This window comes from Mastigoproctus giganteus, chromosome 2 (genome assembly GCF_048544385.1).
Source record: "Mastigoproctus giganteus isolate SK-2022 chromosome 2, ASM4854438v1, whole genome shotgun sequence".
Classification (NCBI taxonomy): domain Eukaryota; kingdom Metazoa; phylum Arthropoda; class Arachnida; order Uropygi; family Thelyphonidae; genus Mastigoproctus; species Mastigoproctus giganteus.
In genome coordinates, this window is record NC_143576.1 from 183536069 (window position 1) to 183549437 (window position 13369).

Sequence of the window (13369 nt, forward strand, 5' to 3'; positions counted from 1 at the left end):
ATGTAAGGAGTGCACCGATCTTAAATTACAATTTGGTGCACTGATGGAACAATTTGAGTCCCTGAAAAAACGAGTGCTTGCCCTCGAAAATAATGCATCTGGGAGCTCGTCAGGGACTCAAAACTCCAGCAATCTACCAAGTGATGCACACCCGATTCGAGCCTCAAAACAGAAAAACCAAGTGCAAACTACCCTGGTTAGAAAGGACATTGTTTTATTAGGAGACTCCATTGTCAGGGAAACGGGGAATATTTTTTGTAATAAAGATAGGTGGAGGAGAACCAGGGTATGTCTGCCGGGAGCAACTATTGATGATGTCACCAACAGACTGTCAGATTTTAAAGGGGGTAAAGAAAATATTATTATTCATGTGGGGACAAACGATATTAAACGTACACGATCTGACGATTTGTTGGAAAAATACAGGACCATGCTGAGGAAATGTCGCGAGCTAGGCCATAATGTCTATGTGTCTGCAATTCTGCCCAGACACGATAGGAGGGATTATATGTTAAGAGCCTTGTGGATTAACTCAAGACTTGAAGGAATCTGCAAGGCTTTAGGAGGTAAATTTCTATCAGCATGGCCCACACTTGTAGGTAGAAGGAATTTGTTTTGTAGAGACGGGATACACTTAAACAAAGGTGGTGCAAAAGTTTTTGCCAGTATTATTGAGGATACCTTAAAGGTTCAGGGAAACTTCTAGTTAGGGGGGATGTGGGTAATACTGACACGCGTTTATCTGATAATATTGGTCAAAGTAACTCTTGCACATACCTCAAGAGTTCTTATCTGTTACCCCAACTGGACGTATTATCTAGATGGTCTGGGGGCACAAACGATTCACGTGGGCGGGTAGCTAATGCCAGGGAAGAGAGCCTAAAAAACTTCAAGGGTTGTGTTAGGGTTGTTAAATATACAAGAACAGTAAATCTTAATTGTTTATACAGTAACGTTAGAAGTGTCGTCAATAAAATGAGCGAATTCGAACTGCTGGTTAAAACAAGTAACGCGGACATAATAGGGCTTACAGAGACGTGGTGCCACCCGGAAATTGGGGATGATGAGTTTCAGTACGGCTTGTATAATGTATTTAGGAAGGATAGAGTAGATAGAAGGGGTGGTGGGGTAATGCTTCTTATCAGAAGCAGCCTGAGTGCGACGATAGCTTTCCCAAGAAATCACTGGGAAAATCCTTAGATGGATAGAAGGATGGCTTCAGGGCAGGAGGCAGAGGGTTGTGATAAATGGCTATTCCTCAGATTGGGTTGATGTAAGAAGTGGGGTTCCCCAAGGATCAGTATTTCACATGACACATGCTAGTATAGACATTTCACATGCTAGTATAGAGTCTGTATGGTGTGAGATAGTTGGAAACAAAGGTACAATGCGAGTAGGAGTAATCTACAGACCAGGTGATTGTGAAGATTATGACAAAAGCCTCTACATGCAAATGGAATGGGCAAGTAAGCGTCAATGCCTTATTATGGGTGATTTCAATTTGCCTCTAATTGATTGGAGTAAATGGGAAGGAAACTCGACATGGGGAACAAAATTTTTAAATCAACTAGATGACTGTTATTTGTATCAACATGTCAGGGAAAATACTAGAGAAAAGAATATCCTAGACCTCATCATCACACATGAATCAGATGACATAACAGGGCTGACAGTAGAGGAACCAGTAGCAGGAAGTGATCACGGAGTTCTACGGTGGATGATGACGAGAGAGGTAGCAGAAGTAAAAGGCAAAGGAATGGGTTTTAATTTCAGAAAAGGAAATTACGATGCTTTAAGGTACTACATGGCCTCTATTAACTGGGTAGATATCGCGCAGAGAATGAATACAATTGAACTGTGGTACGCTTTTAAAACATTAATCACAGATGCCTTGAATGCGTATATACCATTAAAAAAATACTCCACGAGGAGGGTTCCAAGTTGGATGACTAGTGAAGTTGCCGCATTACTTGAGCAGAAAAAGGTGGCATGGAAAGGTTACAGAACAATAAAAAGTACTGAAGCCTATAACAACTACAAGATGATGTGTAATAGAGCCACAGAAAAGGTTCGACAGGCAAAGGCAGTTTATGAGAAATCACTAGCAAACAGAGCAAAGAGGGGGGATAAAGAATTCTTCACATATATAAATGCCAAGAAGAGCAGGACAAACCAGATCGGACCTTTATGTAAGGGAAAGGGGATAGTAATAAATACACCAGCTGCCGTTGCAGATGAACTCAACAGTTATTTTGCATCGATATTTACAAATGAAAAGCCTTTTGTGGCAAAGGGAAATTGTGGGAGCGAAGTTAAAAAATATGTAATTAATGATATTGAAATTTCGCAAGATTATTTAATGAAAAAACTTTCGAGCCTACAGACCAGTAAGGCTCCTGGAGTTGATGGAATATACCCTATAATCTTAAGAGAGGCAGCAAGCGAGTGCATTGAACCATTGAGGCTAATTATGCGAGCATCATTAGACTCTGGGGAGATTCCCTTGGATTGGAAAAGTGCAAATGTATCTCCCATACATAAGGGTGGCTCTAAAAGTGAAGTTGGAAATTATCGACCTGTCAGTCTGACTTCAGTAGTAGGGAAAATCATGGAGGCAATGATCAAGGGTGGAATTCAGGATCATTTGGATCGAATTGAAATTCTCAAGGATACTCAGCATGGTTTCGTAAAGGGAAAATCATGTTTAACAAATCTGGTTCGCTATTTCGAAAGGGTCACTCACGAGCTGGATTTAGGGAATAATTTCGACATTGTTTATTTAGATTTCAGCAAAGCTTTTGACTCAGTCCCACATGAGCGGTTGCTTTATAAGCTGGAACAGGTTGGAATCACTGGGAAAATCCTTAGATGGATAGAAGGATGGCTTCAGGGCAGGAGGCAGAGGGTTGTGATAAATGGCTATTCCTCAGATTGGGTTGATGTAAGAAGTGGGGTTCCCCAAGGATCAGTATTTCACATGACACATGCTAGTATAGACATTTCACATGCTAGTATAGAGTCTGTATGGTGTGAGATAGTTGGAAACAAAGGTACAATGCGAGTAGGAGTAATCTACAGACCAGGTGATTGTGAAGATTATGACAAAAGCCTCTACATGCAAATGGAATGGGCAAGTAAGCGTCAATGCCTTATTATGGGTGATTTCAATTTGCCTCTAATTGATTGGAGTAAATGGGAAGGAAACTCGACATGGGGAACAAAATTTTTAAATCAACTAGATGACTGTTATTTGTATCAACATGTCAGGGAAAATACTAGAGAAAAGAATATCCTAGACCTCATCATCACACATGAATCAGATGACATAACAGGGCTGACAGTAGAGGAACCAGTAGCAGGAAGTGATCACGGAGTTCTACGGTGGATGATGACGAGAGAGGTAGCAGAAGTAAAAGGCAAAGGAATGGGTTTTAATTTCAGAAAAGGAAATTACGATGCTTTAAGGTACTACATGGCCTCTATTAACTGGGTAGATATCGCGCAGAGAATGAATACAATTGAACTGTGGTACGCTTTTAAAACATTAATCACAGATGCCTTGAATGCGTATATACCATTAAAAAAATACTCCACGAGGAGGGTTCCAAGTTGGATGACTAGTGAAGTTGCCGCATTACTTGAGCAGAAAAAGGTGGCATGGAAAGGTTACAGAACAATAAAAAGTACTGAAGCCTATAACAACTACAAGATGATGTGTAATAGAGCCACAGAAAAGGTTCGACAGGCAAAGGCAGTTTATGAGAAATCACTAGCAAACAGAGCAAAGAGGGGGGATAAAGAATTCTTCACATATATAAATGCCAAGAAGAGCAGGACAAACCAGATCGGACCTTTATGTAAGGGAAAGGGGATAGTAATAAATACACCAGCTGCCGTTGCAGATGAACTCAACAGTTATTTTGCATCGATATTTACAAATGAAAAGCCTTTTGTGGCAAAGGGAAATTGTGGGAGCGAAGTTAAAAAATATGTAATTAATGATATTGAAATTTCGCAAGATTATTTAATGAAAAAACTTTCGAGCCTACAGACCAGTAAGGCTCCTGGAGTTGATGGAATATACCCTATAATCTTAAGAGAGGCAGCAAGCGAGTGCATTGAACCATTGAGGCTAATTATGCGAGCATCATTAGACTCTGGGGAGATTCCCTTGGATTGGAAAAGTGCAAATGTATCTCCCATACATAAGGGTGGCTCTAAAAGTGAAGTTGGAAATTATCGACCTGTCAGTCTGACTTCAGTAGTAGGGAAAATCATGGAGGCAATGATCAAGGGTGGAATTCAGGATCATTTGGATCGAATTGAAATTCTCAAGGATACTCAGCATGGTTTCGTAAAGGGAAAATCATGTTTAACAAATCTGGTTCGCTATTTCGAAAGGGTCACTCACGAGCTGGATTTAGGGAATAATTTCGACATTGTTTATTTAGATTTCAGCAAAGCTTTTGACTCAGTCCCACATGAGCGGTTGCTTTATAAGCTGGAACAGGTTGGAATCACTGGGAAAATCCTTAGATGGATAGAAGGATGGCTTCAGGGCAGGAGGCAGAGGGTTGTGATAAATGGCTATTCCTCAGATTGGGTTGATGTAAGAAGTGGGGTTCCCCAAGGATCAGTATTAGGACCACTGTTGTTTTTAATTTTCATAAACGACATTGATGAAGGGATAGAGGGCGTGATGTCTAAATTTGCAGATGATGTTAAAATTGGGAGAGTAGTTAATGATCACTGTCAAGCTGAGCTTCTTCAGAGAGACCTAGATAGACTTCAGGAATGGTCAGAAAAATGGCAGCTGTGCTTTAATCCAACAAAGTGTAAGGTATTACACCTGGGAAACAGTAATCCCAAAAAAACTTATTCACTTGGTGGAGTTCAACTAAAGCCAGTACTGGAGGAAAGGGACTTGGGTGTTACGATACGGTCAGACATGAAATTCTCTGAGCATTGTAAACAGGTTGCAAGGAAGGCCCATGGTGTCCTATCGATGATCTATCGAACTTTTGCAAGTAGAGATAGGGACGTGATAATCCCATTATATAAGGCTTATGTTAGACCACACTTGGAATACTGTGTTCAAGTATGGAGACCGCACCTGAAGAAAGACATCGAGCTTCTTGAAAGGGTGCAAAGAAGGGTAACTCGCCTGGTGAGATCGGCAAAAGGGCGTCCTTATGAAGAAAGACTTCGAATATGTGGGTTGCAGAGTTTGGAAACTAGACACCTTAGAGGAGATTTGATTGAGGTGTTTAAGGCTCTGAGAGGCATCAGTAAAATGAATGAGGACAAAATTTTCAAGATTATAAATGATGCTAGAACTAGGGGACATAAATTCAAGTTACGGGGGGAAATGTTTAGATTGGATTGCAGGAAGTTCTATTTTAGCCAGCGAGTTATAAATTACTGGAATAAGTTGCCTTCATGGGTGGTAGAGGCCGACAGTTTGGGGAAATTCAAAGGTCATCTGGATAGTACTTTCGGGTAAGGGAAGCACATAGGATGATAGGTTTAATTTCCTTTTTATTTTATTTTTTTTATTTATTAATTATTATTATTTAGTTATTTATTTATTATTATTTTTTTTTTTGTTTTTATCATTGTTTTGTTCGGATTTTTTTTTTTTTTTTTTTTTTTTTGGCTGGTGCAGCATAAGCCATAGGCTTTCTTGCACAATACGGCCGTTACTAATACTAATACTAATACTAAGTACTAAAATGTTTGACCTTCTTCAGACAGGCCAGACAAGTGTGTATACAATCTTCCACCCGCATATTGCTTATTTCACTGTTACTATTTGAAGGCAGCAAATTTTAACGTCGATCCGAATTCTTTTGTAGTGACTTCCACGTAATTCTTTTAGATCAGACACAAAGAAGGAAAGTCACTATTGTTTGTGGGCTTTCAATTTCGTATAGGGCTAATATTGTCAGTTGGCACCCTGCCACTGCTCAAGGCGTTGAGACGCGGACAGGTTTTCTTCCCTCAGTAGAGACAATGCTACGATCGCTGTAGAATAGGATTACTGAGGATAAGTGGAGTTAATAGAAGCTATGCAGAATATGCGATTGCCAATCGTCATAAAGAGCATTCAAACATGATAATAATATAAGATATCTATTTACTTGAATGACTATTATCCCTTGTATGGCTGTATTTAGATGCGTGTTGGCACAAGGATTCCGGCAGTATCAAAATGGACATCTGGTCATTGAAAATATCATTATTTTTAACTTACGTTCAGCAGAGCACAAAACGGTGAAACCTTCACCTTCCCAAACCACTAACTTGATCTGCTACCAGATAATGAATCTATGATACTCACCTGCTCCTGGACATGACTGACTGTTTTTTTTGTTTTTTTTTTCTAACTTGCCTATTTGTATTTGACAAAGACTTTGTTTTGTCTTCGTGCAGTTGTATATTTTGTATATTTAATCCTGTAAATGTCTCGGGTCGAGCACGCATATACTCTTGTTTATTGTACATGTGTTCCTCGCACTTTAGTCTGCAAATATTCACATCCTTCTGGTACAGAACCGTCCCTGGGTGACCCAAGGTTTCTTGGGAAATAAACTGATTTTAATAATAATAAAATAAAAGAACTTGCGAGATTACTTCCAGGAAAACACAATGCCAATCTACCAAGCCATAAGAAAACTAGACAAACGGTGCACAACACTGCAACCTCTTGCATCAGCAAGATGCAAGACGTTGTAGGATGCAAGGGGACAACACTCACACAGACAGAAGAAATAAAGACAGAAAGATGGGAGAAGAAGATATTCCGTGGCAGACACTACAATGACCTCCATCACGACTACATAGATAAGATGGCTTCCAACCCTTGGCTCGCGACCAGAAGACTCTTCCCCGAGACCAAAGGATTCATGCTCGCCATCCAAGACCAGGTAATCGACACTAGGAACTACATCGCCAAGGACCCCGGAGTAACAGACGACACATGTCGATGATGCCACCTGGCCGCAGAAACAATAAAGCACATCATCGCAAGATACAAGGTGGTCACCCAGACGGATTACATTCACAGATACGGCCAGGTCCCCATGGTAATACATTAGAAGTTAGTGCAAAAAATACCAGCTGATCAAAGAAAGTTCACCGCGATACAAGTGCGAGCCTCAGTCTACAAACCTCTACTTACAGACTACACTGGAACCGTGCCATAACAACGTACAAGGCGTCCCGCACAACAGACCAAACATAACCCTCATCGACAAGAAGGAAATGGTTACTTATCTGATCGACATAGTGGTGCCCAACAATAGGAAACCCCGAAGGAAAAGATCAGGAAGTATACAGACCCAAGGCAGAAGTCAAAGAAATGTAGCATTTGATAATGACCATTCCGATCACCGTGTCAACCAATCCACCTGGTACCAAACAATCTCCATAAGAACCTAGCAGCAATAGGCCTCCCAGAGAATACTTACATGGAACTCCAAAAAGCAGCAATTCTGAACATCTCTAGGACAGTCAGTGTGTTCCTCGACCAACAGTAATAATAGTAACCAGACACAACCAATCACCCCATGCACTTGGTACCAGTCCCCCCCCCTCCTAACGGGGTGGAAAAATCCCAGAAAGAGAGAAAAGTCATAATAATAATAACAGTTCACATACCTTCACAGCAGAAGTAAATGGCAATAGAACTCGCGGCCCTCGCGAGTGGCATAGTGATTATAATCACCTTCCTCCTCACGCCGAGTGTAAAAGACCCGAGTTAGAATCCCATCAATGACGTGAGGAATTTTTATGGGATTTCACAACATAACTGATTTAATAGGTCTCAGGGAAGGTGACATGGTTGGTTTTCAGCCCGAAAACTCTGGCCTTTTGGCCCTGCGAACAGGCAATTTACATACGTACACTTTGTGACATTGAAATTGCAGCACCCTGAAGCAACTGCAATAGAGAGAAGTAACTTAGAGTAATGATTGCCATTTGATAAAAGTTTATGGGAGAAAAAACCATGCTACCCTCACCTGAGACCAACTAACTCAACCATGTTGTGAAAAACACCCACAAAAATTCCTTACCTCATCGACGGGATTTGAAATCGGGTCTTTTCCAAGCTATGTGAGGAGGATGACGATCCTACCAACTGTGCTACTCACGAGAGCAATAAATGCTATACTTCTCCTCAAATACTACTGCTGTAACAACGAAACTGCTTTCTGACACCTCTAAAAATATCCCACTCGATATCTAAAGACATCAATTGCTCTAGTGCAATTGATAGTGGATTTCCTGCAAATATATATCTCTATATAAGTCATTAAAAAAAAAACACTTATGTATTTCTAGTGTCCAGACACAAAAACCAATTTCCGGTGGTCATTTCCGTGGTCTAATCTTTGTAGAGCAAATACATGCGTAGATTAGACCACCGGAAATGTACTCTGTGCGTCAAAGTATTACGAAGAAAAAAAACTTCTCAATAATTGGACAGACAGAAAACCCCTGTCTTTTTTAAATTATATTCTGTAAAATGTGAGAGGCTAATTTCGCGAAGAATGTGCAGGCCGATGCAATTTTATTTAATTGTTCTTCCATTCGAGTGGTTACTTCTTAGCAGTGAAGGAAACGCAACGATGGGAAAAATGCAAACGGACTAGCAATTTGACATTTTATTTATGACCCACCGATTCCGTCCCTATTTGCTCGGCATTAATCTGGATCGTACGAGTTGCGCACATAGTGGCGTGCTAATGCGTTTCATCAGAAACCTGTTGTTATCGTGATTATGGTAATTAAGTTCCAAGTGCATACTTTGGGTTGGGTTTCGTAAAAATCCAAGAGATTCTTTGCCCTTCTAAACGTTTTATTTTGTTCAGAATGGCCCATTCCTAATTAGAGGTTTTAGAAATCGCTGACTGAAGCAAAGAAAAACGCAGAGGTCAAAGAAAATGAGTCAGCAAAATTTCTTAATAATAGTTAGGGAACATTTATCTGTTTGTATTTTATTTTTAAAATCAACTGTTATTACCATCAAAGGGCATTCTGGCAAACGTAAACATCGTATAATTTTTTTTCCTTCTTTCTTTTCCAGAAACCACTTGTTCGTCACCATGGAGACATGAATTCAGACTCGCTTCGCCACTGCGAGGTTCACATGCAGCCTCCGAAGGATAACTTCTGCAAGGCTTGGTTGAACAAGTTCCCGACGCGTTCCAAGAGAATAGACGTCATCTCCCGCATCTTCTTCCCGCTGATGTTCGCTCTCTTTAATCTCGTATACTGGACGACGTACCTCTTCCGAGGAGAAAAAGATGGAGAATAATACCACGTCATCCCATCTTCATACTGGACGCAAGGTCATGGTCAGTGTCCCCCTCCCAAAAAAAAGTGGCGGTGTAATCATCGCAGCCGTTCTAATTTTAGAGACCAACTAACACTGCCTCAGTGTTCGACTGTCAACTCTTAGAATCTCAACATCTCCAAAGAACGTGCAGGTCAAGCGGGACTTGACAAATTCCAAGGTTCACTGCGCTACTGGCTTATTAATCAAATATGAATTTAGAGGCCTTATCGTTCATGACGAGTCGAAAATGCTGATGGAAAAATTGGGAAGAAAATTATCCCTTCTGAAATATACTCCTTATTTCTTCTTTTCTCCTTTTGTTCATTATATGCCAAAAGAGCCTATTTTGTCATTACATTCTTGCCTTATATATAAAGAATTTTCCTGATGACAGGAATTTATAAATTATAAACTATTTCTCTCTCTCTCTCTCTCTCTCTCTCTCTCTCTCTCTCTCTCTCTCTCTCTCTCTCTCTCTCTCTCTCTCTCTCTATCCATCTATCTTTTGTTTTTCATCTTTATACGTCAAATGTTTAATCATTATACGATAACTCCGAATTCGACTTTTAAATCCCCTTCCCTCCCACCCACTCTCCATCTGTATTTTGAGTGATGGACGAATACTTTATATAGGACTTTAATGTAACTGTATAATCTCCCGTTTCATCCAAGAGACCGAAAAAGATGGCGAAATAACTAATCCAGCAGTCGATGCCTCTACTAACGAGCTTCAGTTTTCATATCTCTCTCTGTATTAAAGAGACTAAGAAACAAGTAGAAGATGCGAATATGTAATCTCTGTTATCACACATTTATGAATATAAACGCTACTGGAAGAACAGTGTCGATGCTAGTAACGTATAATTCTCTCCTCGACATCATATGTACTGCTTCTGTAACTCAGTGTGATGGCTTGTCTCCAGCTTCTATTCGCATTTGTTTTCCTGAATCGCCATTATTTGCCTTACATCCCCACCCCGTCCCCATATCCGTTGTAATGGCCCCAGATCTGTCCGACGAATCTAAACAGTGATATGGGTTTGGAGCTCTTCTTCGTCTGTAATACATCTCTTGACTCCTTCCGGTTGTTTCTTCTGGCTGAGATGCACGATAATGGTGTTCCGTAAACAAATGTAAGTGCACTGACGGCCAATAAAAATACCATCGTCCCCTATAATATCGTTTGCCCACACAAGGGGAAACTATTTTAAATAAATCGATTTTTTAGAGGGAAAGGGTATTTTTATTGGTCACAAGTGTACACTGAATTGTGAAAGAAACTGCTTTCCAGCCTTAAATGCTTGGGAACAAAGACTCTGTTACTTAAGGATATTTTCATAGCTGCAGGAAGTAGATAATTTAGTTGTATTTTAAAGATTTACACACAAAAATCGATTACTTAGATTCTCTGTAATTTAAGTAGACAACAGCATTCATGCTTTATATTGCGCTAATGTTATTGTGCGGACAACGCTGGAAAAATGAAATAACGTGTGGCAGGAGAATTACAACAATTGGATCTTTTAACAATGATACGTGTAGAGAATTGCAATAATTGGATATTTTAACAATGATACGTGTAGAGAATTGCAATAATTGGATATTTTAACAATGATACGTGTAGAGAATTGAAATAATTGGATCTTTTAACAATCGTACGTTCCACACGTAGTAGAGAATTGCAACAATTGGATCTTTTAACAATGATAAGTTCCACACGTGGTAGAGAATTTTAACAACTGGAACTTTTAACAATGATACGTTTCATTCCTGTTGGAGAGTTTCAACAATTGGATCTTTCCCACTGGAAAAGTGCCAAATTTTATGCTGCGCACATTTCTTTTTAACTGTATATTTAAAGTTAATGCGTTTAAGCTAATCTAATGTATGTTAATACTTGCAAACATTTCCCAATGGAAGAATTTTTTGCTACAGTAATTTAACGAGACCAGAGGAGCACTTTGTTCATTCTTTCTCATTCCAGTGAAAGAATTCTCCGATAGCAACAGTAATTCATTCTTTTTTTTTTTTTTTTCGGTGAAGTGAATTAGCAAAATATTTAAATAAAAATTACTTAAGCTGAATAGTTTTGCATTCTCCTTTAGGGATCTTAAATGGCGGTGTAAGGAAAATATTTTAAGCTTTTTTAAATATAAAATATTGGTTATTGAATTTTTAAAAAAATCCGAAGAGTGGAAATTTTGAGATGACTTCTAGGCCAGTAAATCGTGTGGGAATTCTGAGTTTCTTTAGAAGAATCTACATTTACTTATCTAAAGTATGTATCTCCAAGAAAAATGTTTTTCTTAAATAAGCTAATAAGATGCAAATGTAAAAGCGGATTATAAATATCTGGAGAGAACAGTTTTTGAAATTACAGATGAACGTGATTTTTTTTTGTGGGGAGTTTGGCTGAGCCAAATAAAGTAATTATATTCACCTCACACCTTCTTACCTTTTGCCTATATAAACACATCCATTGCAGCTATACTTCATTTTAAATCCTTCCATAATACAGTACATTGCATTTTACTCAATTTAATCTATTACAATACTTGCTTTTGCCCAATTCATTTGTCTCGCTGATAACAGTATATTTCTATGCTTTGAATTTAATATAACACTGTGACATTTTCATTTGATTGTATCATTTCAATCTTGGGGTTTTATTTCCCATCTTTCATACATACAGAACAGCAAAACAGAATAAAGAAAGATAAGTGTCGTTTGTTGTCAGTAGATGGCAGCAGCACATGTGCAATGTACAAATTTTCTAATACTGTATAGAATTCAAATAATACCTGCGACTGAATAGTAATATGGAATATAATGAGTGTTTCATTCGCAGATAATCCGATTCACTATAAAAAATAATATATAGGGTATAATGCGTCTAGCACAGATTGTTTTAATTTCGCATGATTTTTTTTTTCTTCAAAAAAGAATGATTAGAATTTAACTCCAAAAAATTCGTATTTGTAAATTCTAATCTGTTCGGAACTAATGTTCCTAATATTTTGTGCCGTGCGTGTACATCAAGCAGCATCAGCGCGTATTGTAAATATGCACACCTAACACGCGTACCTCTTAAAAAAATTAAAAACTATCCATACGACAAGATTTTTGTTGCTGTAACTCGATGATGATATATCTAAATAAAAAAATAAGGTTCTTTTCGCATTACTATTTGTCTAATAGACCAGGCTGCCAATCGATCCTTGGTAGTGCTCAAGTTACCAGTCTTCCTAATGGAAGGTTTATAGAAGTTCCAGAAGTTTCAAGTAGACAAAGAACGGTTTCTTAAGTGTTCTTTTTTTTTTTTTTTTTTTTTTTAACCGAGTTATATCCCATTATCTTAAAACGATACTTGCTCAAACAGAAAAAAATTATGTTGGCCATCCTTCTATTTCAAAAATACACTTCTATGCACATGGCGTGGGCGAAAATAAAGACGGGGGGAAAATATTTGTGATCCATCAATAATTACTGAAATTACAGGGATTCGGAAAACGTCAAATATACCTCTGAATTTATGATAATAACAACCACTGCTCAGATAGCTGTCGAATCTATGTATTGACATGCTAATGAAACTCTTTTACTTCAAGTTTGGTTCAGTAACTTATTTTTTTATCTATCTTTACATTTTTACCGTTTTCCCTCACTAATATGGGTGCCCAGAGCGCTGTCCTCCTCGTTGTATTTTATGTGTGACCTTGCTGTTACGTAGTACTAATTAACGTCCTACATAGAAACGCAATGTGCATTCTTTAAAACCTACTGTACGATTATATACGTGATCTATGAATTAAACGCATTCTTAGACTCCCACAGCAGTTTGCTGTTGCTATGCTTGCCAAACATGCTCCATTCATCTTCCCCTCTCCTATCCCATGATGCTTTATCGAAAAGAAAAGGAATTCCTCTGAATGGCAACCATTAGTATACAGAGAAGCCAAATATTCGTAATTTACTTTCTATTGTACCCACGTTGTCTGTATGAACTATGAAACTATGTACTTTAACGTC

The 13369-nt window shown here is 38.7% G+C and overlaps 1 protein-coding gene across 2 annotated transcripts in view; it reads left to right on the forward strand.

Annotated features, from left to right (window-relative positions):
- Positions 1–9585, forward strand: part of LOC150089819 (glutamate-gated chloride channel-like) — a 301453-nt gene extending 291868 nt beyond the window's left edge. For both annotated transcript variants that reach the window (XM_090389662.1, XM_090389663.1), the window contains exon 9: positions 9089–9585. In XM_090389662.1, the coding sequence (XP_090245788.1) occupies positions 9089–9319 (231 nt within the window). In that variant the 3' untranslated portion in view covers positions 9320–9585. The remainder of the gene's footprint in view (positions 1–9088) is intronic.
- The last annotated feature ends 3784 nt before the right edge of the window (positions 9586–13369 follow it).